Consider the following 26,843-nt stretch of genomic DNA (forward strand, 5'->3'; position numbering starts at 1 on the left):
GGGATAGATTGACAGCTCTGGAGAGGAAGGTCTTCCATTTCTGCACGGTACATGTACAGCATGGCGAGTGACAATGGCTACTTTCCCCATGCTTCAATACTCTGGTGGGAATTGAGCTCATCCTGGAGTGCATCCTGATCTGGCTTGAAGTTTGTAGGTTGCCAGTATGAGCAGATGTGTGTCTGTGCGTATGAGAAGTTATATACCCAGATCAGGCAGGGTAGAGTGTCAAAAACAACGTTACTGCGTTGAGTTTCCTTAGAGAGGCAAGGTGGGGGAGGGAATATATTTTTTTTTATTGGACCAACTTCTGTTGGCGAGAGAGACACGTTTCGAGCAACACAGAGCTCTTCTGCGGATGTGGGAAAGGAACTCCCAGCCTCAGAGCAAAATGCAAGTTTCCCGGTTCACTTCCCAGATGTCACCAGTATCCATCGGGTATTTGCCTCTGATGACCTTCCCCCTGTAGATAATCCAGTGAAGTAGAGACCAGTGTCAAGCATACCTGGCTCTTGTGGGCTGGGAATTTCACATCAGTGAGCCAGGCAAGGGCAGCAAGATACCATGGCCCAAGGCCTTCTCACCCCAAACATTCTCATTGAGCCCTTTAGCGGATGGACCTTCCCCCACAAACTGCTCCTGGCACCCCCATAGTGTTAAAGCAGGCTGCCTGGAGATATTGTGGTCACATATGTCATCTCACAATCATGAGATTCCCTTTGTCTCATTTTCTTTATCCCATAGCATTGTGGGGGTTATTACTGCAGATCAAGCATGCCTCTGAACACAATTGAATTAACCCATTTTATTTTTTGAATAACAAAAGCACCAAAATGTGAAACAAATCAAATTTTAAACCCCCGCAATAACACAGCAACCATAACCTGTTCTGTGTGGCAAGCTCAATTTTGATGTAACCAAAAAGCCCCTTAATCACTGTTGATAGTCTGTATCGCCCTCTGCTGGACGTTGGAGAGAAGAGTCACAATCTGTGAAATGAACGTGGATTACTGAATCTTGTGAATAAGGTATTCAAATGAGGGTGTATAATGAAAAACTGGACCCTCTTTGCTTGTTAGCATCTCCCGTAATATGACTAGAAGGTGACATTCAATGAAATGAAAAGCAGCAACATATTTAGAACCAAGTAAATAATAATAAGTCGATACAGCTTTATGCAGAATAAAATACAGACCACCTATGGAGTTCGCCGTGTTCGATTACTTATAAACTATTGTTATTTCTAAGCCCAAACCAGAATCTTGGATCTCAGCACTGGTGAGTTTAGGAAGTCAACAGGCCTGGAACGTGGCAATGGGAAAGCAGGCAGTGGTCTCAGAGGCTTCCTGGCCTTTGGGGCTGGGCCGGCACACAGAGCTGCAGTGCTGAGCGCCATTCCTTTCTGGTTCGGACAGATACTGAAGTGGAGACAGTCACAATATTAATACGGAAATCAAGAATATTTACGTCAACTGAAAATAACCAAAGCAACGTTTTACTTTGGTTCCGGTTGAACAGTCCATGGGTCATGCTTTCCCTCTGCCGCCTTTCAAGCTGCTGCATTTTGCACTGTCTGTATCTTTTAAACCGTACTACGCATTTCACGGGAGGCAAACAGTCTATCACTTACATGGGGCATATTCACATCACACTGCACAGTATAACAGTGTAACTCTAACGCTGCGTGGTGCCATGCTGGCTTGGTGCCAAATGACTGAAGCAAACCCATCAATTTCCAACTTGAGAAGCCGCTGCCTAGTCATTTCTTAGCCTTGGCTCCTGAGAGGCAGTGAGCTGTAAGCACATGGGAGGAATTAGGGTATTTAATAGGCTAAATGTTCAGGTTGAACCAAAAATGCTGGGTACAGACAGACCTAAACTTTGGAGGAGCCTGAAATTCAGATCCAGATCTTGAGCCTGTGGGGAAGGTGAAAACTTACTCTCTGCAGTGTAGTCCTTTGGAGTACAACGGAAAAGTGGGCATTATTCTATTTGCATTTTGTTTCCCCTTTTAATTTAAAAATAAAATATTTCCTCTGTCTCCTCTTCAGCCTCATGGCTGATTCTGTTCTCACACTGGTGTAGATCTGGAGTAACACGGGGAGGTATGAATCAGGCCCCTAGTATTTGCCTGCCTTCATAATATCCTCGTAGGAAGGAGGCAATCCAGTCCCCCTGGTGCCGACGCGCAGGACGGGAGAAGGGCACAGCTCTGAGTTTGGAGAGTGGGCGTGCACTCCGGAAAAGGCATATGGAGAAGCTTCACTTACTGGGAAGAGAAAAATGGAGCTTTTCTTGGTAACCATACGCCAGCCTTGAGGGAAACCACACATGGGGGACCGAGGTGACTGTGTGGGTGTGGGTGTGAGGGAGAAGGGACGATGATGATGACGTGAGAGCTATATTAGCTTGAGATATTGAAGTATCATGTGGTTCCAGTCACTTGAAAGAAAATTACAAGAGAAATCTGCCATGTACGTGCAGCAGCTGCATCTCAGGGCTCTGGGACCAGCTAACTATACATTGTGGGCTGGGAAGCTCTGAATTCAATCTGCCAACACTAGAGGAGTCAGGAGTTTGCTTTGGTGTGATTTCCCCAGAGAGCCTAGTGTTTGCTCCTACCCCCTGACCCAGAAAGCTACCAGGCTTTCCTCTTGGAGTATCAGGGCTCACGCACTCAGTCTGATGGGACATCCTTGGGGTTTCTTCTGAGGGGCGCTCATTTAAGATCTGATCCAATGCCTATTGAAGCTAATGGAGATACTCCGAGATACTCTAGAGGGGGGTCCTTTGAGCTCTTTAAGTTTGATTACCCTGTAAAGTTATTTTCCATACTGATTTTACAGAGATGATTTTTACCTTTTTCTTTAATTAAAAGCCTTCTTTTTAAGAACCTGATTGATTTCTCCTTGTCTTAAGATCCAAGGGGGTTTGGATCTGTATTCACCAGGAGTTGGTGAAAGGAAGGAGGGGGGAAGGGTCAAATTCTCCTTGTTTTTAAGATCCAAGGGGGTTTGGATCTGTATTCACCAGGAGTTGGTGAAAGGAAGGAGGGGGGAAGGGTCAATTTCTCCTTGTTTAAGATCCAAGGAGTTTGGATCTGTATTCACCAGGGAATTGGTGAAAAGTTTCTAAAAGCTTCCCAGGGTAGGGAATGGTGGCAGCGGACCAGAACTAAGCTGGTAGTTAAGCTTAGAAGTCCTCATGCAGGCCCCTACATTTGTACCCTAAAGTTCAAAGTGGGGATACAGCCTTGACATGCTGTATCCCCCTGGGTGCGTTGTGGGAGGGGCTGGGCCCAATTAACCCAGTGCCTATGTTCCATTGTGACAACATTCCAATGAATATGAGGCCTAATGATTGTTGTAAATGCCCCATGAGATGGACAGCTCTCCAGGAAGGAAGCCCACGGCAGTAACTCCCATCGAGGTGGGAGGCCAGATCACTGAATGGAACGCAGCATCACTTTACCTACCGAGTCAGTGAACTATGGCCCTGCCACTGAGTTTGGGTTGGACCGTACCGGAGCAGGTTTAGCGACAAGAAGCCCCGCAAAGATCGAGATGGAAACTAACCACCAAGAGAATCGGAGTCACTGAGCGCAAAGACGGCGAGCGTGCGCCGGGAGGGGAAGCTGCTCCGTCGTTTCAGCCAGCACTGCAGGCAGAAGAGAATCCCACAGGACAGGATCGTGGCCAGAAAGAACAAGATCAGCAACCTGAGGCAGAGACATAGACATGGGACGATCAACAGCAGGTGGCAACTGCAAAGGTTTCAGAAGTGAGAGGCAGGAGGGCAGGTTTGGGGGGAGTGAGAAGAGACCTGCTAACTAGGAGAAGGGCAACGTTGGTCTAATTATTGAAATTCTCTTGCACAAATCAAAACATTTTTGGCAAAACTTTTTTGGGGGGGAGGGTGGGGGAGGGGAGGGGGCAGTTTTTTGACCAGAGTTGCACAGACTGTTGCAGCCGATGGCCAAAGTCCCATCGGTTGCTCTTGTGCCTTGGATCAGGCCCTCCCAGCTGGCTGGCTTTTTCTGAAAATTCAGAATTTCTGCAAAAACACTTTTAATGACGAATTTTGACGTTTTTCCATTAAAAATGTTGAGCTGATCAGCTCTGCCGTCCGCAAACAGTGAAGGAGATAAGGAGAAATGATCCAGTCAGGGCAGAACACAAAATAATGGGTTGAAGCACAGAAAATTCAGGTGAAGTGTGAGGAGAAATGTTCCTTGCTATCAACTGCTCTCTCCATATCTATTAGAGCTAGGTGAAATGTTTCAGTCAAATAGTTTATTTGCTGAAAAATGCAGTTTCAGGTTGAATTTGGCAAATACAGTCAGTCAAATAAAAAATGAAAAAAATTAGAAAAAATCAAAACAGTACATTTCCACATATCCAAAATGAAACTTGGCAACTTTTTGTTTCAAAATGGCGTTTTATTTAGAAATTTAGCTAGAATTGTGTTTTTTTTTAAGGGCGAAAACACCCAAAAACATAAAAACAAAACAAAACCCACACCTCGCAAAACCAAAAACATTTTAATTTTGGTTCTACCCCAAAGTAAATTATTTTGAATTTCTTGGTTTGGTCAATTATTCACTCAGCTTTCCTGTCTATATATCAGTACAGACTTTTTTGCCAATTCTGTCTTTAGAATGGATCAGTACTTACCAGACATACCAGGCACTGAGGCTCTCCTCATTGTAATTAACACATCTAACAATTAAAGAAACAGACAATATGTTGGGACAGCGCTGAGCCCAGTGACAGGAAATCAGTTGAAGTGCCGTCCTTAAGTTGAGCGGTGGAAGAACCAGCACCATTAACGAATTTATAGTAGTACAACATTTAATTAATGGGATGTGTTTAAATGCAAATATGTATAACTGTTTTCCTTCAAATATATTGTACATCGCAATCGTTCTTTCTATGTTAACAAAACAACAAAATTATACATTATCATAAGAACCAGCTGGGTATCTCCCCTTTGTATCTCTCTCTTTCGGAAGAAAAATTAAGCTCAAACGGCCATTGTTAGCATGCTTGCTATCCCTTTTTATATTAATGGTATGAACATGGTACTCTTGTTTAGAGCATCTAGATTATTTTGTGTTTTCCGTACTTTGCATTGCCTGTAAAATTCCAAACACAAAATAAAACCAGTGGGAATGTGGAGAGTGAGTACTTACAGTTCATCAGGTTCACATTTCGGATCGGAGTCTGCTAACTGAAACACACATGTAAACCAGTCAGGGCAAACACAGTATCTTATTAATAGAATCCTTTTATATTTGAACTGAAAAGCACCTACAGACAAATTCAGGGCCTGATCTTGTGACTGTTACTTGTGTGAGCAGTCCCATTGAGTTTGTGTGCCTAACTAAGGAAGACTAACAGCCTTGATAAAGTTTCTTGGATTGGGCCCATAGTTTTTTCTGTTAATGGCCCGATCCAGCTCCTGTGGAAGTCAGCAGAAAGTCTGCCATCTAGTTTGATCAGATCCTTAGTTTTCTAATAAAAGCTGGGAGAAAAACATCCTGTTAAGATGTTTAGTGTTAACGGGTGAAGTATGTTTTTGCTAAGTGACATGCCAAAGTCCAAGAGCAAAGAGATACAAACAAGCATAAACAGAAATGTTTACAACACTGGCATTGATTTGTTATTCAACATTGGTTGCTGAACAGTGTCTGTGAATAATTGTTGGTGTGCAGCTCTTTTGCAAGACGTTCATTGTGAATGTTCAATATTTGTAATTTGAGTCGTTTTGGAATGTTTCTGTTCCATGACTGGAGGAATGTGCAGCTCTTAGAATCAGGTCTTTGTGAATCTTTGCAACTATGAATCTGAAAGTTGCTTTGGGGGAATATTTTATAACATTCATTTCAATCTGGCAAACATTCCTGCCACTAACTGCATTTTCCAGCTTATCTGTGGAAAGTGAACAAAACAGTTGATAAGCACAAGATGAATCAAATCCATTAAAAATCTCAAATGAATATCAGTGGAAATTTTGGGACATATTTTCCCAGCTCTGTTGCAGAAAACTTTAAATCAAATATCAAATTGCAGTAAAATAATGATACAGTATAAATAAAATGTGACAAATTAGATTCAGGTCCTAGATAAAAAATTATGTATAATTTGCAGATAATTACTATACTTCGTATTTCTTTTTACATGTGTCTGACAGGCATATAAATTTGTGTCCTCCTTTGAGTCAAAACCAAAAAGCTCTTTTGCATATAAGACAGATTTCTATTTGGACAGATCGCATATCACATTTCTAATGAGCAGGGATCAGTGTAAGAGCGATGTTGTACAACACCAGCAAAACCCCGAACAGCAATAAATCATCTGACAAGGCTATATAATGGGCCCAATCTGTCTGCATTGCCATTAACCCCGATGGGAGCAGAATGAGTCCCCAGGTATAACAAAAGGCTCTGTGTGTAACGAATCCTTCAGATAAAACATTATCTATGAAATTTCACGGATGATTTAAAATGAAATGGGAAACAGAAAGAGACTGAGAATTCAAAATGAACTTTTCCAGACGTGCCCTTTTCAAATTGCGCTCATCTGCCAAGTCTCACACACATGTGGGGCATCATTTTTTAATTGTTTGCCTCACTTCTGCCAATTATGAGGAGAGCAGGTGAAAAAAACTAAGACCGGATCATGTGTGGCTGTGAGTGCTTTTTATGGCTGAATGAACCCATGTAACTCAGTGTGAAGCCATCACTCCTTATGTTACTGACACACATAAATACCTGAATAACACTGTTGATAGACAGATAAACTGTCTTCAATGAAATCCTACTAATTCAGCTGGAGACATGCACTTTCTAATTTCAACAGCCATATATTGAATAAAAGGATTCATATACTAGAAGAAAAATATCAGTACATTAGATGGAATTGGTTGTGAAGATAAAATCCCAACTACTTGGCAGGTCTTTACAAATGTTGTTATTGCCAAGTTATCCCAAGAATAAAAACATGCTCAACAGAGCCCCAAAGTCAATCAAAGTCTGACCCCAGTAAAAGATTTTGTTACCTGGAATAATGTCAGACATAGGCCTCCAGTTTCTGAGATCAGCCAGGTGAGACACTGAGCTTTGGGTCTCCGCATTGCTAACAACAGAAACCCTTGCAAGGCTCTGTTTTATAGCTTCAGCTATAGGATCACATATGATCTGGGACTTTTACACATCCCTATAAATTGTCCTTTGAGCCATGGAATTCATTATCCAATGGGTCCTTGTGACTCCGGAATAATAGCCAGGGAATGAATGCCGCTTTGCATGAACACACTCAAATAGCCAGGGGTCCTAAATGAATATTAGTTTGAGGTCAGCACCTTGCAAATGTTCCGATCCTTTTGTAGCTTTCGAAAACTCCTGTTGCTAACACCTGGTTCCATATTAACATAACATTGTACATTTACCTAGACCTGCTGCAAATACAGGACTACATCCTGCAGGCCTAAGTCGCAGGAAGAGTCCTTACGCAAGTGATGCCGTTGACTTCAATGAGAGAGAGAGAGTAAGGATGTCTGGCTTACATCAACAGGGGAAAATCATGCTTGCCTGACTCACGCAAATAATTCCATCAGCTTCAGTGCATAAGCATAATAGAGTGACTAGGGTATGGCACGGAGGGCTTATTTTTGGATACATATTCTTCTTTTGTTTGTATGCTTTGGGCTTTGGAGGTTTTATCCTTGTTCCATTATTTTATCGCACATGATCTCAGAAGGGGCATGCATTTATTGGCTGTATGATATTTACTAAGCTGTATTTTAGCTGTGAGTTAGAGGGAAAGCATTTCCTTTAGGGCTGGATCCAAAGCTCACTGAAGTAAACTGAAAGATGTCCATTGACTTTGAAGGGCTTTGGATTGTGCCATTGATCTTTAATTTCTAACAGTGAAAGAAGCACTGAGAACTATTTCTTGAGCCTCTGGGGTTGTCATCTCCTTTCTCAGGGTGGATTCTGGCATAATTCCAAGTAGGAATAGGTGATCCAATTTGGATAAAAGTATAAAGCAACCCAAATCTGTGCCCATCCCTCAAGACAAAACCGAACCTTGAGAGTCAAATGTTTGGTTGAATGTTCTTCGTTGTCATGTGACTGGCATCATCCTGATCTGGTTTGAACATGGCAGTGCCAAATTAAATAGCTGGAGAAAGGATATTTCTGTGCTGTCTCCAGGCAGAGCTGAAGTGGGAAACACCCTACAGATATCATGAGAAAACCATTTTTTTGGTGAGATTTCAAACCCTCTTTTCCAGATCATAGAGGTTTGGTGAATTCAGGCAATGTAAGAATTGCATACTTATTATTATTACAATAAACCTCCACCCGGTCAGGGGTACATTGAGCCAGATGCTGTACGTACACATAGCTAGAGACACCACCTGCTTACAACCTAGACAGAGGAGGCAGTCAAAGTATGCCCATTTTACTGATAGGGAACTGAGGCAGAGAGAAAGAGAGAGAGAGAGAGACACTAAGGCTAGGTCTACACTACCCGCCTGAATCGGCGGGTAGAAATCGATCTCTCGGGGATCGACTTATCGCGTCTCGTCGGGACGCGACAATCAATCCCCGAATCGACGCGCTTACTCCACCAGCGGAGGTGGGAGTAAGCGCCGTCGACGGGGAGCCGCGGCGGTCGATTTTGCCGCCGTCCTCACAGCGGGGTAAGTCGGCTCTGATACGTCGAATTCAGCTACTGCGTATCTTAAATCGACCCCCCCCGTAGTGAAGACTTGCCCTAAGTAACTAACTCAAAGTCACAGGGAGTCTATAGCAAAGCTCAGAATCAAACCCCCATCAGCTGACTCGCAGGCCAATGCCTTAGCCATAAACTCATCTTTCCTTCATACCAGGACAGGACAGGGTCCAGTCTAGTCAGTGTCAGTAGCTGACAGTGGCCGATGCTAGCTACTTCAGAGGAAGACATAAGACTCACTTCAGTGTACCTAATACATAAGTAATGTTAAGATGGTTGAGTCTTCTTCAGCCTGTTCCTACCCAGTGCAGGTGGCTGCTATCTTCAGATGACACAGCCCAGTGGCACATTCTCCCTTCTGGTGTAGCAGGATCTATTAGCCATTCTGACGGGGCCGCTGATCTGACCACTGCAGAATGTAAATGCACACCGAAGAACCACAATTTATGCCCAGGGGAAAGTCATAGGACAGTAAACGCCTGAAGTTTGCAAGTTCCTTTAGACCCATGTTCTCAGGTGTCCTTCTCTGGCCTTGACAAATGCAGTCTTGCCCTGCTGGTATCCATTCAGAATGCTGCTGCAAATATCATTTTCTTTGCCTGTCTCTGTGCCCATGTCACCCCTCTCTTTGCATCCCTCCACTTTCTCCCCCTTCTCTATCACATCAAACATGACCTGCTTGTCTTCACTGTTGAGGCCCTTCATGGCCTAGCCCCACCCTACCTATTATCTCTCATTCAGTAGCGAGAGGTTGACTCTCACCTCCGGCCAGCCCATGATCCCAGCCTCCTTCCTCTTCCGGTTCAATTTTCAAACAATCAACTTCATGCTTTTTCCCATGCTATCCCTCACACTTGGGAGGAGCCCCCCATAAACATCCACAAAGCTACCTACTTGTCCTCTTTCAAAACCCTCCCTAAAACTCGCTTTTGCCATGATGCCCACAAAAAACTTGATAATAGTTAGACCACTGGTGTACTGAGACCAGAGCTGATCATGCCGACCAATATTGGTTCATTGTTTCCTTGTGCTCCTCCATCTGTCTGTAGCCATCTGTCGTCTCTTGCCTTATACTCAAACTAGGGCTCCTTGGCACTACAGTAGAATAATAAAATTGAGCATAGCATATTGTGCATGTAAAGCTGTGTGTATGAATGGCACCAATTTTTCAATTAATGTGCAGCACGTAAATTCATAGTATCATAGGACTGGAAGGGACCTCGAGGGGTCATCTAGTCCAGTCCCCGGCACTCATGACAGGACTAAGTATTATCTAGACCATCCCTGACAGGTGTTTGTCCAACCTGCTCTTAAAAATCCCCAATGATGGAAATTCCACAACCTCCCTAGGCAATTTATTCCAGTGGTCAACCACCCTGACAGTTAGAAAAATGTTCCTAATGTCCAACCTAAACCTCCCTTGCTGCAATGTAATCCCATTGCTTCTTGTCCTATCCTCAGAGGTTAAGGAGAACAGTTTTTCTCCCTCCTCCTTGTAACAACCTTTTATGTACTTGAAAACTGTTATCATGTCTCCTCTCAATCTTCTCTTTCCCAGACTAAACAAACCCAATTTTTTCAATCTTCCCTCATAGGTCGTTTTTTCTAGACCTTTAAGCATTTTTGTTGCTCTTCTCTGGACTTTCTCCAATTTGTCCACATCTTTCCTGAAATGTGGCGTCCAGAACTGGACACAATACTCCAGTTGAGGCCTAATTAGTGCAGAGTAGAGCGGAAGAATTACTTCTCGTGTCTCGTGTCTTACAACACTCCTGCTAATACATCCCAGAATGATGTTGCTTTTTTTGCAACAGCGTTACACTGTTGACTCATATTTAGCTTGTGATCCACTATGACCCCCAGATCCCTTTCCGCAATAATGTAACAATAATGTGAGCAAAAGGTATCTGGAAACCAAAGATCCATATGGCTTTGCTATCGATAGGTAAATGTTGCTTAGATACCAAGGATAGATGCATAGAATTGTTATTGTTATAGCATAGCTGGAAAACTCTTTGCACTTTAGCTTTGTTTGTAACAAAACAGCCAGCTCTGGTTTGTTCGACATTCATTACTAGATTGTCACTGAGGCTTACAGCCCATGACTGAAATGCACCATTAATTTCGGGCCTTGCAGATTTAACACAAAGGGTGTTGCTGGGAATGAGTTTTGCGATAATTTAAAGTTAAACATTAGGCAGTGATGCCATCATGCGCTGTAATGATTGACAAAGCTACGGTAATAGTCAGGTTTTTTCAGCTGAAGAGGTGTGCGGTTTCAATAACATTGGGCATGCAAAATCAATCCAGTTTTGTTAATTATTATTAAAGATTCTGATACGGATTCGGCTTCCTCAAAGTTTGGGCTGTTTGGATCTGATTTGAGCCCATCTCTACTTAAGGGCAAGCTTCTGCCCCGGCACTCTCAGGCCGGGATGTAGAGGAGCCAGGTTGTGGATGGAGTCCTGGGGAGGAATTCTTGCTGATTGAACCAGAGTTCCTTCTGGGGGCTTGTGGGGTGGGGATGCTGAAGTGGTATCTCTGCCATCTTCGTAGCAATGTGCTCTGAACAGCAGTATCTCTCATACATTGGAGGGGACATATGTATCAATCCATAGAAAAGGCTGAATAAGCCAGTGCTATTTGCGCAACTGTTTCTGTTCAGCTTTGTTAACTGACTTAATTGTCATATTCATTCCTGAGCTTTTCTCTAAAAAAATAAATCGAACTGCATAAAAATGTGTCCTCGGCATTGGTAGGAAAACCTTGTTACTTGTACAATTTCGACCTTCAAAGGAATCGTCCATCACTGAACTAATTTCAGATTTCTTCCTCTTGCAATTATTTCCCTGAAATTCCCTGCCTGCACTTCAGTAAGATACCATTATCAAGAACTCCAGTGCAGAACACACAGAATTGCTTCAATTAAGAGCTGCTCAATTTATCATCCCTGCCATGTCTCAAGATCCCTTATTGAAAAGTAAAAGAACGGTTTTCTGGGTTGATCTCCACCAATGCCCACCTTCCTACAGTCATAGGAAACTGACCGCATGGATACATCCATCTAATCCCAATGGATGATCCCCACTCACTGCTCTAGATGAAGTTCCCTGCCAGGACATCCTAGTATAGTGGTTCTCAAACTATGGCTCGTGTTGTCAGTCTGTGGGTCCCTTCCTGGTGCTTCTGCAACATGGGGCACATCTCAATCCCTTAATGGGGCACATCTCAATCCACCATGGACTGAGAGGTGGGAAGGTGAAGTGGGCCCATGAAAATCTCTCTTTTTTGCTTAAGGAGAGGTCCAGACACTGAAAAGCTAAAGAACTGCTGTTCTACAGAAAATTGCTTCCTGACCTCCATTTGTTGATCAATTGAAACCTGTGAATCTAAGCAACGGTCCCTGTACCAGTAGTAAGGGATCTAGGGCCCGAAACAAAAAATCAAGGCAAGCCTTGTTCCAGAGAGATCACTTGAAAATGAGCAGTAAGATTTCCAGCATAAGGGCCCAATCCTGCAAATATTCCTGGTAGAGGTCTTCCTACCATGAGCAACCCTATTGCAGTCAGTATTTTGCAGCATTGGGAGCCTAAACCCTTGGGTGTCCAGTGTTTTCTTGTCCTAGGGTTTCTCATGGAATCTCTCTCCTCTTTCCCTCCAAAAGCGCAATGTCTGCCCAATAAACCTTCAGCTCCACGGGCTTTTACTGATGACCAGGTTTTGTTTTCCTCTCTTCCGATCTGAATTGTGTCCCTCTCTCCACTTGGACTCTGGAGGCTGCCTTCGATGGGCTGTGGCCTATTGTTAGAAAGGGGCCTTTTCTGAATGACATCAGTTCACTTCCATCAAAACGACAACCCACTTTTTCCTAGGCACGGAAAGTTGTTGGTAGGTGACAAGGGCACCACCTACCGGGCAGCAAGAAATACTGCAACACCCAGCAGTCTGTGGCCATCCATTATCCCTTTTCTTAAAGGGCCTGGTCTTCACTACGGGAGGAAGATCTGCAAACCTGGAATTCACTGACACAGCTTCTTGGGAGGGGAGGAGGGAGTTTTTACATCCATCTCTCCTGCGTGGGGCAGACCCTCACGAGGGACGTTTGCCTGACATATAGGACCAGGAAGGGAGGTCTGTGAGATGGGTGGATGGACAGACACATTTAAGGTGCCACAAGTAAGGAAGACATTTATTCCCTCAGTTATTTAGCTAGTGTTAGGGAAAAACTTTTCCTTTATTTAATACTATTTTATCTCTAAACAATGTTCTGGTGTTATTCCCTACAGACAGGCATGTATTTTCCCTCCTGCCTTAGATTTTGTTATTAGTACATATAATTAAATTGGTTTTCCACCATACCTTCATGAACTTGTTATATCTGGCTAAGAGAGAAGTCAGAAAGGAATTGGTAGCCCAGTTTTGACTTGCCCTAAAACTTATGAAACATAAGTTGGACAGGGGTGAGGATAGGGGGTTCTACTCACCTCTGAACAACTTCAAGTATCCAAGAGGCTGACTAGAGGAAGGGACTGTCTCTTACGAGGCATATATACAGAATATAGCCCAACAGGGTCCTATTACAATAACCCTCAGAATAAAATCATAATGACAAATGGATTCTTTTTTCCAGAAGTCCATGGAAGCCTTCTTTCATCTCATACCATTTATCTCCTCACCAGTGGTGCTTGATGGTTAAGATGGATTCCTCCATTTTAAAAAAAATGATGTTGCATGATAGCTCATTATCATTGATTAGAACAGGAGTAAGTGCGCTGCACACTTCGGAACAGTAGAGAAAAGCAAAGGAGTCTGCCGGAGAACAAGATGGTGGAGCTGTTAAGCTAATGTGAGTTTGCTTGAATAAAGAGTCCGGGTCAATCTTGTTGATTCCTTGTGTACAACAGTCAAAATACAACCTACAACGGTGTCTTGTTTATCCCTGATCTTCTTCCAGAAGGACTATAGATAACTGTGGGACTTGCACTGTGACCCAGTCCTAGACTTCAGCCCCAAATCAGCCTTCGACACATCTCTGCATCTCGGCCCGTGCCTCAGATTTATGCACAAAGCCCTGATCTCGCTTGCTCTTGTTGGTTGGCAGCTACTTGCCAAGGGGTGTGCCTACTGCTGCAGTTCAGGCCAGGGCTACGCTATGGACTTCTGCCAGCAAAGCTAGGTCAGTCAGTGTGATGAGCTGTGATTTGTGACCAACATACTATTGCTGTGTTCACCGTAAGGGTGCTTTGATGGTAGAGAACATTGGTGTACTGGTAAAGTGCTCCTGATGTAGACCTGGCCTCATGTTAAGACAGACCAGAGTCCAGCTAGTTCTCTGAACTTTGGGCATAGCCAATATCTTCAGGCAAAGCCATTTATTGGTTGAGCAAAGTGAGGCCGTACATTCAACTGGATGGCATTTCTCGCTCTGGGTGTAATGTAATAACTTCTCAGCACTGCATCTGGTCAATCCCAACATTTCTAGGCATAAAAGGTTGTTACAAGGAGGAGGGAGAAAAATTGTTCTCCTTAAATCTGAGGATAGGACAAGAAGCAAGGGGCTTAAATTGCAGCAAGGGAGATTTAGGTTGGACATTAGGAAAAACTTCTCAACTGTCAGGGTGGTTAAACACTGGAATAAATTGCCCAGGGAGATTTTTAAGAGCAGGTTGGACAAACACCTGTCAGGGCTGGTCTAGATAATACATAGTCCTGCCTTGAGTGCAGAGGACTGGACTAGATGACCTCTCGAGGTCCCTTCCAGTCCTACACGCCTCTGATTCTATAACCCCCTGATTTTGATGAAAATTGGAAAAAACAAACGAGGCAAATGGGGGACACCCGGAGCCCCGGGTATCTGGATAGCAGACCCAGCAGCTTCAACTACCTCTGTAATTGTTGATGGCAGCCATTAACCCCTTCCAGGGTAACAACAGCCCCACATGGAAGCTCTGCCCCATCTCCCAAAGCAATTTAAAATTGTGACCCCTTGAAACACTTCTCTGCCAGACAGAAAGAACAGAACAGAGCAATGGGGGGAAGTGTGGAATGGGGGCACACACAGAGCCTCTAGTGGGGGTGGGGAAGTGGGGGACCCTGACATGGGGTGCATGGGGGAAAGGGGAATGAGGGGGCACACTGAACCACAGGCCGGGGGGGAGAATGGGGGATTCTGGCATGGGAAAGGGGGAACACAGAGCCCCTGGGTTGATGGAGGAGTTGTGGGGGTGCAGCGAGTCCCTGAAATAGAGGGGCATGGAGGCTGGGACACAGGAGGGGTTAGAGGAGTACAGGGAGCCCCCAGTGCCTCCAATGTGCAGAGCCTACCGGAGTTATGAAGTTTGTGTGTTCTTCTATCTGAACATTTTCAGAGCAGCATCACAGTCAGTTTTACTCCCATCCACATCTCCCTGGAGTTTTCCCCTCCCACCCTGATTTCTCTGTTACCTCTCTTCCAGCCTCAGCTTCCACAGCTCCATTCTCAGTGCCTGGGGTAGCCAAGCCAAGCATCTGCCCCCTGGACACCATCTCAGATGGCCCCTAAACCATTTGCGGTTACAAAATTGGATAACACAGCCCTGGGCCTACATGAGCAATGAAGTGTGCATGCAACCTCCTAGCACTGCATTCGTTACAGTCCGTTCACTTTGCTAAGGATCCTCATCAGTGGCTGCCAGTAGGTGACCAGGAAGTCAAAGATTCCAGTGCATCACCCACCTAAAGGAGGGTAAACAATTCTTCTGTAAGGGGACTGTTGCCCCCTTACTAACATTCAGTGGGGGTGTTTTGATTGGCTTGCTCCCAGTACTAAAAGGGGAAGGGTCGATGGCAAATCAGGAGCCTGAGACTGACAGTCCCCAGGAACAATGGGGAGAGGCCAATGCTCCAGATCAGCCTGATTGACAGGGCGGGCAGGCTAATCAGAGAATCAGGAGGCGAGGGAGGTCCCGTCCTCCGTGTGAGCTGGAATTGCCTGGGTCAGACTGAGTGGGGCCGAGCTAAGGAGAAAGCAGGGGCCCAAGCTGAGCTGGAGAGCAGAACCGTGCCAGATCCAGAGGGGCCAGAGCTGCAGCCCCAAAGCCAGAGCACAGCCAGGAGAGAGCAGGGGCCTGAGCTAAGTTGCTGGGAGCAGAGCTGCAGCCCCAAAGCAGAGTCACAGAAGCAGCCTGCAGAGCAGAGCTGCCCTGGGAGGAGAGCTGCAGCAACCAGAGCCAGAGAGGCCAGAGAAGCAGCCCAGGGAGCTGGAGGCAGAGCAGCAGCAGCAGCCGTGCTGAGGCAGAGTGGAGCTGGGGCTGGGGCTGGAGCAGTCCGGAGCTGGGTGCGGTGAGCAGCTGGGGAGAGTGAGGGGGACCCTGGCAGTGGGCCCAGCGCAGGGAGATACCTCAGCCAAGAGGCCTTGCAGGCCAGACTTGGAGGGGGATCGTAACCCTGACAGGGCGGGGGCGACGCTGGGAAGAAGGGTCCTGCCACCTAGAGCCTGAGAGCGTGTGGCCACCGCCAGAGCAAGTGTCCAACCCGCAGCGTCCCTGCAGCACAGCCAGGGCCTGAGAAGGAGGCCCGGGACCTACAAGGAACAGACTGAACTGCCCTGACGTTCCAGAGACACTGCTTGTGATATTCCCTGCCTCAGAGCAGGGTGATGTGTTTCCTTTAACCTTTTCCATTTTTCCTTATTCTTTTTTAAAAGTAATTGTTAATTAAATAATTTGTATTTGCTTTAAATTGTATAAAATGATCAGTGGGTCAGGGAGGTGCCCAGTGCAAAGAGAGTACCCCGGAGTGGGGACACCCTAGCCCCTGTCCTAGGTGACCACAGCAGGGTTGGGGGTCAAGCCCCCCAGGAATCCTGGGCCCAGCCTTGTCGGGGTTTACGAGGACTCTGCCAGACAGGAGAGTGGAAGGGGAGTCCTCAAGGGCAGGGAGGCCTCTGGGTAAAGGAAGTGGGAGCGAGGACTCGGATCCTTTCGTTAGCCCACTTCACCGGGGTAGTGCAGAAGCCAGGAAAGTTCCCCACAATAGCGGGACCATTCCCCCGCTTACATAATTGGCGTCACGAACAGGATCCTATCCACAGGGTCCATCCCATTGGTTTTCTGGTTAAGTTCTAGTAGCACGGTCCGGGCCTGGTTGAGCACCCTACCATGGCTGGAATTGAAGAACTACGAACCCAGTTTGCTGAACTTCAGCGCAGATTATCAGACCAAGCGGAGGCATTACAGCAAGCTAGAACTGAACAGAGAGAAGCCTTATCGCTGGCCAAGGCAGTAATAGACCAACAGACAGCAGAAGCTAAGAAACCCCCTACTATTTATATCCCACGGGAGCGGAAGGTCACGGAGTTTGGTGGCTTCCCGACTAGACCAGGAGACATTACAGTAGAGGAGTGGGTCAAGTCTGTGAAGGCAGCTCTGCGTGTGCTAAGAGTACCTGAAGAAGATCATGTGGACTTCATAGAGGAGCACCTCAAAGGCCAGGCCAAGGCCACAGTAAAGTTCATGGCAGTGGCAGACAAGAAAGATGTGGAAAAGGTATTTGAACTCCTCCTGAAAGTGTATGGAGACAAGGTACCTATTGGAACCCGACTAAAGGAGTTTTTTGAGAAAAAGCAGGAGCCTGGTGAAACTGTCCGGGCATACGCATATGACCTCCTGGAGAGAATGAGCAAAGTGGAGCGGCGAGACCCTCAGCGAGTTCCAGACCCAGATACGGTTCTGAAAGAGCAGTTGGTGCTGGGGCTCCGTGATGACTCCCTCCGACGTGAAATGAAAAGGAGGTTTAAAGAAGAGCCCAGTAAGAAGTTCCATGAACTCATGCAGGCTGCCATTATGTGGTCAGAAGAAGAGGAAGTTCCTGTGGCAGAGGCGGCCAAGCCTAACCCCCATACACGAAGAGGGGGCCTAGTGAATGCAGCTGCTGGGGAAAAGGCCCTGCCCCAAACAGAGCTAACATTGGAAAGCTTAAGTGAAGCTGTCCAAACACTGGCAGTCCAACAGGGGGAGATGATGAAAGTGATGACCAAGTTGATGAAAGAAAAAAATCCCATTAGTATGCCAAAGTATCCAAGGGCACCGGGATCCCGAAGAGCCCCACTGAAGGACGAGCTGGGAAGATACATTTGTTATACTTGTGAAAGGCCAGGACATACTAGCCGAGAATGTCCACTGAGAAGGAGAACAGAGTCCCAGGCATTCGAAACCAATGGGGCACCAGGAGCAAATGGTCCATCTACAGTAGAAGGCCAAGCAGTGGCAGAAGGATTCCTAGGCCTGTCCTTCGTGGAAAATCCCTCTGCATACAGTGTTGAGAGGAACGTGGGCAGTGCCAGCATATCTAGCGACTTCTGTAAGCGAGCATTTGGAGACTGTCTAACTGCTGAAGTATGTATAGCAGGGGTGAAGACCAGATGTTTGTTAGATACTGGCTCAGAAGTCACCACCATTACTGAGTCACATTTTCAAAAATATCTGAAGGACAAGGACCTGACCATGTACAGCACACGGTTTGTACGTCTAACAGCTGTTAATGGACTGGCAATCCCAGTGGTGGGGTGCCTTGAAGCAGACATAGAGTATATGGGCCAGACACTGCCAGGAAAATGCATCTTCATCCTGAAAGACAAAGCCTCAAAAGGGAGCCATATAGGAGAAGGAGTCCCAGGGATTTTAGGGATGAACATCATTAGTGAGCTGAAGGAGCTACTCTTACCAGGAAAAGGGACCAGGAGGATGAACTGTCACGAGCACTCTACGAAGAATGCTGTGCTGAGTAAAGTACTGGCTCGAGAGGAGAGGCAGAGTCTTTCCTTGGGCCCCACAAGGCATATGGGAAATGTTAAAGTGGGCAGAGAACGGAAGACCGTTATTCCTCCTTGGAGAGGGAAGATCCTTGACGAACACAGCTGTGTACCAGGAAATGAGCTGCAGGTGACGAGGGAGAAGGGAGGACGAGTTACCTTTCTTCAAGAAAGATGTGATGGGAGACTGCCAGTTCCAGTTCAAGCGGCACGCCAAGGGCTGATTCCTGCACATGTGGCTAACATAAGGGCGTTGCCAGAGAAACATCAAGAAGTCTTTTCTAAGGATGAGGTGACCAATTATGATGACCAGGTCAAAGGTCACCATGACAGGCTGAAGACAGCCTGGAAAGTTGCTCTCAGTACAACTAAAGACACGGCCCAAAGTAGGAAAAGGACTTATGTTAGCAAGTCCAGTGGGGCTCTCATCAGATCTGGTGACTGTGTACCAGTTCGTAGCCGTAGACGCCGGAGATGTAATAAAATACAGGACAAATGGAAGCCAAATCCCCCCACTGTGGTCACCCACAACAATCCCGAACTGCCAGTGTACACTAACCAGCCTGAACGAGGAGGTCCTGGGATAGTAGTACATAGGGACCAGTTGAAACATTGCACTCTTAGTCCAGACAGGGACCATAGGAGGCGTAGATCAGTACACCCCGAGAAGGCTGAAACCAATTGGGAAATGGTTCTAGTCCCACAAACCGAATACAGAGTGGGGCAAACCCAAACCCTAACAAGAATGGCCAGATCCTTCAAACTGACCCAGTATTACCCGAGGATAGGAAAATAGAAAATATGGGTAACGAACCGCCAGTCTTAAGAAGGTCCCAGAGGGCTAATAAGGGCATACTTCCTGTTAGATTTAAAAATAATTATGTTATTGGTTCTATGTAGTGTTTTAATGAATATTGTTATGTATGGTATTAAGAAGTAGATGTGGAATGTTAAATATGTTAAATGTTCTTTTGATAATTGTTAATGGGTTTTTAATATAAAATGATGTGGGTATATGTTGTTACTATGGGGCCCGGATGTACCGGTGTAAATATTGTGGATGTGGCAGTATTTTAGCAAGGGGGAATGTAAGGGGACTGTTGCCCCCTTACTAACATTCAGTGGGGGTGTTTTGATTGGCTTGCTCCCAGTACTAAAAGGGGAAGGGTCGATGGCAAATCAGGAGCCTGAGACTGACAGTCCCCAGGAACAATGGGGAGAGGCCAATGCTCCAGATGAGCCTGATTGACAGGGCGGGCAGGCTAATCAGAGGGTCAGGAGGCGAGGGAGGTCCCGTCCTCCGTGTGAGCTGGAATTGCCTGGGTCAGACTGAGTGGGGCCGAGCTAAGGAGAAAGCAGGGGCCCAAGCTGAGCTGGAGAGCAGAACCGTGCCAGATCCAGAGGGGCCAGAGCTGCAGCCCCAAAGCCAGAGCACAGCCAGGAGAGAGCAGGGGCCTGAGCTAAGTTGCTGGGAGCAGAGCTGCAGCCCCAAAGCAGAGTCACAGAAGCAGCCTGCAGAGCAGAGCTGCCCTGGGAGGAGAGCTGCAGCAACCAGAGCCAGAGAGGCCAGAGAAGCAGCCCAGGGAGCTGGAGGCAGAGCAGCAGCAGCAGCCGTGCTGAGGCAGAGTGGAGCTGGAGCTGGGGCTGGGGCTGGAGCAGTCCGGAGCTGGGTGCGGTGAGCAGCTGGGGAGAGTGAGGGGGACCCTGGCAGTGGGCCCAGCGCAGGGAGATACCTCAGCCAAGAGGCCTTGCAGGCCAGACTTGGAGGGGGATCGTAACCCTGACAGGGCGGGGGCGACGCTGGGAAGAAGGGTCCTGCCACCTAGAGCCTGAGAGCGTGTGGCCACCGCCCGAGCAAGTGTCCAACCCGCAGCGTCTCTGCAGCACAGCCAGGGCCTGAGAAGGAGGCCCGGGACCTACAAGGAACAGACTGTGAACTGCCCGGACGTGCCAGAGACACTGCTTGTGATATTCCCTGCCTCAGAGCAGGGTGATGTGTTTCCTTTAACCTTTTCCATTTTTCCTTATTCTTTTTTAAAAGTAATTGTTAATTAAATAATTTGTATTTGCTTTAAATTGTATAAAATGATCAGTGGGTCAGGGAGGTGCCCAGTGCAAAGAGAGTACCCCGGAGTGGGGACACCCTAGCCCCTGTCCTAGGTGACCACAGCAGGGTTGGGGGTCAAGCCCCCCAGGAATCCTGGGCCCAGCCTTGTCGGGGTTTACGAGGACTCTGCCAGACAGGAGAGTGGAAGGGGAGTCCTCAAGGGCAGGGAGGCCTCTGGGTAAAGGAAGTGGGAGCGAGGACTCGGATCCTTTCGTTAGCCCACTTCACCGGGGTAGTGCAGAAGCCAGGAAAGTTCCCCACAATAGCGGGACCATTCCCCCGCTTACACTTCCATATAGTGAAGAAAGCACTAAAGAGGTTCTCATGCATCATCACCATTATGAAGATTTTGAGGTCACATGAGGCCCTATATTACACTTGGACAATTCCATTGTTCTCCGATTTTGCCCTCCATGTCCCCTGGGCAGCCCCATTTGTTTGCTCGCGCTCCACGCCAGTGGCGGTAAAACTGGCAGAAAGCAGGGGTGAATCATTCAAGCCTTATGTCTGGTTCAGAGGAAAACCCAAGGAATTCTGTACATCAGGCAACATTAGCTATGTGTAAGGTGGATTTCTCCCTTGTACACTTTTTTTATACCCCACAAGTGCTTAGAACTAACAAGACAGCTACTTTCAACAAATAGCCAGCTATGGAAAGCTGGAATCTGTAATGGCACACTAACGGGATGTGTAACATTTTAGTACCTCCAAAAGTCTCCCGTGAGAGTTTGTAATGAAGTGTCCAAAATACCAGTTTGCAGAGAAACATCTGGCAAACAGATGTTACAGTGACGGAGGCCCTAAACATAGATCAATTGGCATGAGATCCTTCTTTCTGAATAGTTCATAGGGGAATACAGCTTTTACAAAAGCATCTTTCCAGTAACAGTCTATGGCATGTGTTTGTGAGTTTGGTATAGACTCTGCACTCCACTTTTGCAGGAGATAGAGACTCTTTGGCTTTACAGTTTTGCATTTGAGCTGGGTTGTGACAGGGTGATGCTAAGAGACTAAAGGAGGGGAAACGACGGGTTTTTTTTTTGGTCAAGCATCAGGAGGATAGGCCCATCAATGGCTAGTAACTGAGGCATGCAACAGTAAACTTGCAGCTTATTTCTGGCTAGGGTATTGGATGGAGACTCAGGAGAGCTGAGTTCAGTTCTCAGCTATGCCAGTGACTTCCTATCTGATCTTGGACAAATCAGCTGGTCTCTCTGTGGCGCACCTCCCCAGCGGTAAAGTGGGAATAAGAACCCTTCCTTTCTCCCACTCTGTTTAAAAGAGACATTCTCAAGGCAGGGACTGTCTCTCAGTATGTCTCTCCATAGGATGTAGCCCAATACTGGACCTCTTGGCATTACAGTAATGCAAAGAATTAGACCTAAAGCTCATGGAAATAAAGGCAGATTGAATGAAGGTGAAAAACTGAGGAGTGGGCCAGAAATCCAATCCATTAATCAACGGAGAGAATTTGTCCCCTTGAGGTTTTTAAAGTGAAATTGCAGCGAACAGGTGGCTAAAGGTCTGAAGCCTAAAACCATCTATTTCTGCTCAAACAGGGTCTTTTATTTTTAATCATTTTAAGTTGCACTGGTATTTGTATCTTTTCCCTGATTGCCCTTCTTTTACTGTGTTGCAAAGAGCTGAGATTTCCAGTTAAAAACTTAAATCACTTTTGTATTTTAATCCTCTGTAATTCCCAGAGCTGCTGGATGGAAAAAAGACAAGAGGAGAATAAATCACTTGCATTCCCCCCCCTGGTTTTGAGTTACTGGTAACATTGGACACCGCACGGGAGCTTTGGACTGAGGCATTAGAGTGAAATGGCACAGCCTGAAATGCATTTTCAAGTCAATTTCTTGGGCGGAATGCTGCAACATCTCCCGTCTGAGGGCCCATTGTCAGCTGACACAGGCACAGTGTATCAGAAGTCCCACAACCGCACGGCAATGGAGCGGCCAGTCTTTTGGCGCCCCCTGTAGGAACCCAAAACTAAACCTTGCTGCACCTTCCCTGCATCCTGAAATTAGGAGGAAGCCCTACTAAATTGGGCCTGGGCTTTTCAGAGGTTAATTTCCCAGCCAGGATGCAGAGGCAGCGGCCTCTGGCAGCTCTTTAGGAGCAGTTGAGAGCATTTAGGACCGACACCTTAAAAGAAAGGGAGCTTTGCTTCCAGACACCTGGCTTTTGCTAGAAGAACCGCCCATTGCTGACACAATTTGCAGCTGCCTCAGCCCTGAATGTGGTCTAACTGGCAGGGCAGCCCAGCACAAGCTGGGATTCGAGCCTCCAAGTTTATGGCTTCTGAAAACACAAACATATTTTTTAAAATAAAAGATTTCATAAGAACATAAGAACAGCCATACTAGGTCAGACCAAAGGTCCATCCAGCCGAGTATCCTGTCTTCCGACAGTGGCCAATGTCAGGTGCCCCAGAAGGAATGAACAAAACACCGCTGTGCCTGTGTCTCTTTGCTCAACACTGGCGAGATGAAGAAATCACGGGGGCACCGTGCGGTCCAGATAACTGTGTTGATGGGACATACACAACGTATATATGTAACCCACACACCTCCTGGGTGTGGTGTCTGTCCCATCAAGTGGCACCGAGACCACTTAGCGAGAGATTAATGAGTTTGCTCTACAGCCATATGGCTTTTAGCTCATGCATTGAGCTCCAGAGGTCCCAGGTTCAATCCTGCCCACCAACGACCAGGGTCTGTCAATGTTACATATGCACTGCTGCTCTGGGTGGGTACTGGTGGCTTCTAAAACACGGAACACAGTAAGTACCAGTAGAAGGCCACAAACTATTTAAAGGGATAGTACCCTGTTCCTATACACTACAACCATGGGGAGAGGCCTGTAGATAGAGAGCTAGGGGAAGAGAAAGAAAAAAACATATTTTGAAGTCTACCGGAGGGGCATGAAGGGTAAACAGAATCAATGTGAGGGAGCGCACGTAACTCACTGGCCAGGATGTGTTCTCCGTCCCGCTCTGGGCCGGACCCACAAGGAGTACAAGTCTGTTACAGCCCACATCTGGCTCGCAGATGAGGTAGGAAAAGCTGCTTCCAGGGAAGAACAATTCATTTTTCAGCCCATTGGAATTTATGAGCGGTGGCTCTTTATCACCCCGCTGTACTTAGCTGTGATGCACACATGTACTGCCATGCATCCTTGTTACTGAGAGCAGCATGTCTCCCTTTCTGTCCCCCACACTAGTCATTCATCCACCTCCCAGATCCTAACTCACCTTATTCCTGTGAGACTCCTTTGCTATCTTGTAACACCTTCCTTTGAGGCTCCCAACGTGTGTTACAGGCACCCCTCCTCTCCTCCCCACCCCCGGGCCTCTGAGGTGGGTAAGTATTAGTGTGGTCACTGTATGAGGTGGGAAACTGAAACACAGAGGTTAAGTGACTTGTCTGAAGTAGCTCCGCGTATGTCTACACTGCAATGAAAAACCCACAGCAGCGAGTCTCAGAGCCCGGGTCAACTGACTCTGGCTTGTGCTACAGGGCTAAAAACAGCAGTCTAGACATTTGAGCTTGGAGCTGGAGCTTGGGCTCTGAAACCAGCCAAGGGTGGGGGGTCCCAGAGCCCAGGCTCCAGCCCAAACCTGAATGTCCACACTGCTATTTGTAACCCCGTAGTGTTTGCCAGAAGCTGGGAATGGGCGACAGGGGATGGATCACTTGGTGATTACCTGTTCTGTTCATTCCCTCTGGGGCACCTGGCATTGGCCACTGTCGGAAGACAGGATACTGGGCTAGATGGACCTTTGATCTGACCCGTATGGCTGTTCTTATGAGCCCAAACCAGTTGACCCCGGTTCTGAGACTCACTGCTGTGTGTGTTTTTTTATTGCAGTGTAGACGTACCCTCGGTGGCAGAGATGGAATTAAAACCCAGGAGTCCTGATGCCCAGTCTCTACCCTAACCACTAGCACATGCTGCCTTGTGAAGGAAAACTTCATAGACGAGAATCTCTGGGGCCTGGAAATGACAGAGTCATTCAAAACTGTAACTGCTGGAAAGCTTAGCTCATACACACACACACACCCATGCACCCCCCCCACACATACCCACATACACCCACACCCACACACCCAACCCCCCCCCACACACACACCCCACATCCCCCCCCCCACCCACACCCACACGCACACCTACACACACACACACCACTTGGTATTTCTAAAGGCTCCCATCCGAGTTCTAATTTGTTCCTTATTCAAGTAAGCCCTGGTGTCAAACATAGCTACTAGGGGCCCAATCCTGCAATGCTGAGTTCCCATTGAAGAGAAGGAGAACAGAGGGCACTCGGTATTTTTCAGAGTCAGGGCCCAATTATTTTGTTCTGGCCTGGGCGCATACCAGGGCAGGAGGTCAGAGCCTGATCTGGCACCCACTGAAGTCAATGGGACTTCTGTCACTGACAATACCAGGAACAGGCTCGGGCCACAGTCCCCTACTGGAACAGAGTGTGAGCATCTTCGAATTTACTATTCTGTCTCCACTGGTAATTAGTTATTTACATAAAACTTTGGAGCATTTTAATTAGTTGCGCTAATTTAGAATTCACAGAAATTAAGCCATAAAAGTCTATTACATGCAACACTTATTCAAATGAAGCTTGAAATGGCACATGGTAATAGTCACAAATCTTCAGCTAACACATGGAGAAATCTGGAGAGCATAACTAGGCTTTGAATAATGCAGTTAAGTCATTGGCGCTCCTGCTACACCCGTGCGAGGTTCAGATGTCTGACCTATGGGAGGATGAACCTTTCAGACCCTAGGTCATCACTTCCCGGCCACCCGGGGTTGCAGTGACCATAGGTTGGTACCATCTGACACCTCTTTGGGGCCCCGTGTGAAGTGACTTAGTGGACACAGGTCATTTCCTGGAAGATGGCTCTCCGTGTTACAAGACCACCCTGGGACCATTAGGATAAGTAGGGGCATTGCCAGCAGATTGAAGGACGTGATCATTCCCCTCTATTCGACATTGGTGAGGCCTCATCTGGAGTGCTGTGTCCAGTTTTGGGCCCCACACTACAAGGAGGATATGGAAAAATTAGAAAGAGTCCAGGGGAGGGCAACAAAAATTATTAGGGGGCTGGAGTACATGACTTATGAGGAGAGGCTGAGGGAACTGGGATTGTTTAGTCTGCAGAAGAGAAGAATGAGGGGGGATTTGATAGCTGCTTTCAACTACCTGAAAGGGGGTTCCAAAGAGGATGGATCTGGAATGTTCTCAGTGGTACCAGATGACTGAACAAGGAGCAATGGTCTCAAGTTGCAGTGGGGGAGATTTAGGTTGGATATTAGGAAAAACTTTTTCACTAGGAGGGTGGTGAAGCACTGGAATGGGTTACCTAGGGAGGTGGTGGAATCTCCTTCCTTAGAGGTTTTTAAGGTCAGGCTTGACAAAGCCCTGGCTGGGATGATTTAGTTGGGGATTGGTCCTGCTTTGAGCAGGGGGTTGGACTAGATGACCTCCTGAGGTCCCTTCCAACCCTGAACTTCTATGATTCTATGATAGCAAGCAAGGGTGAGGCCCAGAGCCTCAAAGGTATTTAGGCTCCTAACTTCCCTTATTGAGGATCTGGGCCCAAATGATCATGGAGACTGACCTACCCAGAGGTTGGTCCTTTGAGGTCTTGCTTGGGGCGCTCTTGCATTGGACTTTGTGCCTGTTCTTTGGGTAGACAGCGAAAGACAACTCTTCAGTTTCCCAACTTTCCCCAGTCACCGGCACTACATTGAATTAAAGCGAAGTTGCAGGTGTGTGGCTAGACTGATAACTCAGTAAATCCATCTGTATACGATAGGTAGCTTGTTACAGAGTCTAAATTACACCATCCCTATTAATCCCCACATAGAGAAAAAGCCAAGGAAGCTAGATAATAGAGCAGACATTGCCATAAGATTTCATCTGCTGGGGAAAATTGCTTTCTGTATAAAATGCAGCATGTGGTGCCTCGTGGGGGTAAAAGGCTTGGTTCCACAAATCTGGAAATACCCAAGGCATACGTTTGCTTGGAAACAGATTTCTTTGGAAGAGAGGAAGAGAGTACGATACAGCATCATATCAAGCCCCGATAGTGTTATTCTTTCTGATCTACAGGCATGAGAAGAGCAAGAAGAAAGGGGACACTGGGATATATATGATACACTATCAACATAATTCACTGGTGCT

At 46.7% G+C, this 26,843-nt stretch overlaps 1 protein-coding gene across 1 annotated transcript; it reads right to left on the reverse strand.

Moving 5' to 3' along the window:
• Positions 1-2,120: 2,120 nt before the first annotated feature.
• On the reverse strand, positions 2,121-7,134 carry TMEM207 (transmembrane protein 207). The gene is made up of 5 exons (XM_065410306.1): positions 7,060-7,134; positions 5,192-5,229; positions 4,674-4,718; positions 3,576-3,718; positions 2,121-2,269 (listed from the first exon to the last, which is right to left on the reverse strand). Exons 1-5 carry the CDS (start codon positions 7,132-7,134, stop codon positions 2,121-2,123), a joined length of 450 nt encoding a protein of 149 aa, XP_065266378.1.
• Between the last annotated feature and the right edge of the window lie 19,709 nt (positions 7,135-26,843).

This window comes from Emys orbicularis, chromosome 9 (genome assembly GCF_028017835.1).
Source record: "Emys orbicularis isolate rEmyOrb1 chromosome 9, rEmyOrb1.hap1, whole genome shotgun sequence".
NCBI classification, from domain to species: Eukaryota; Metazoa; Chordata; order Testudines; family Emydidae; genus Emys; species Emys orbicularis.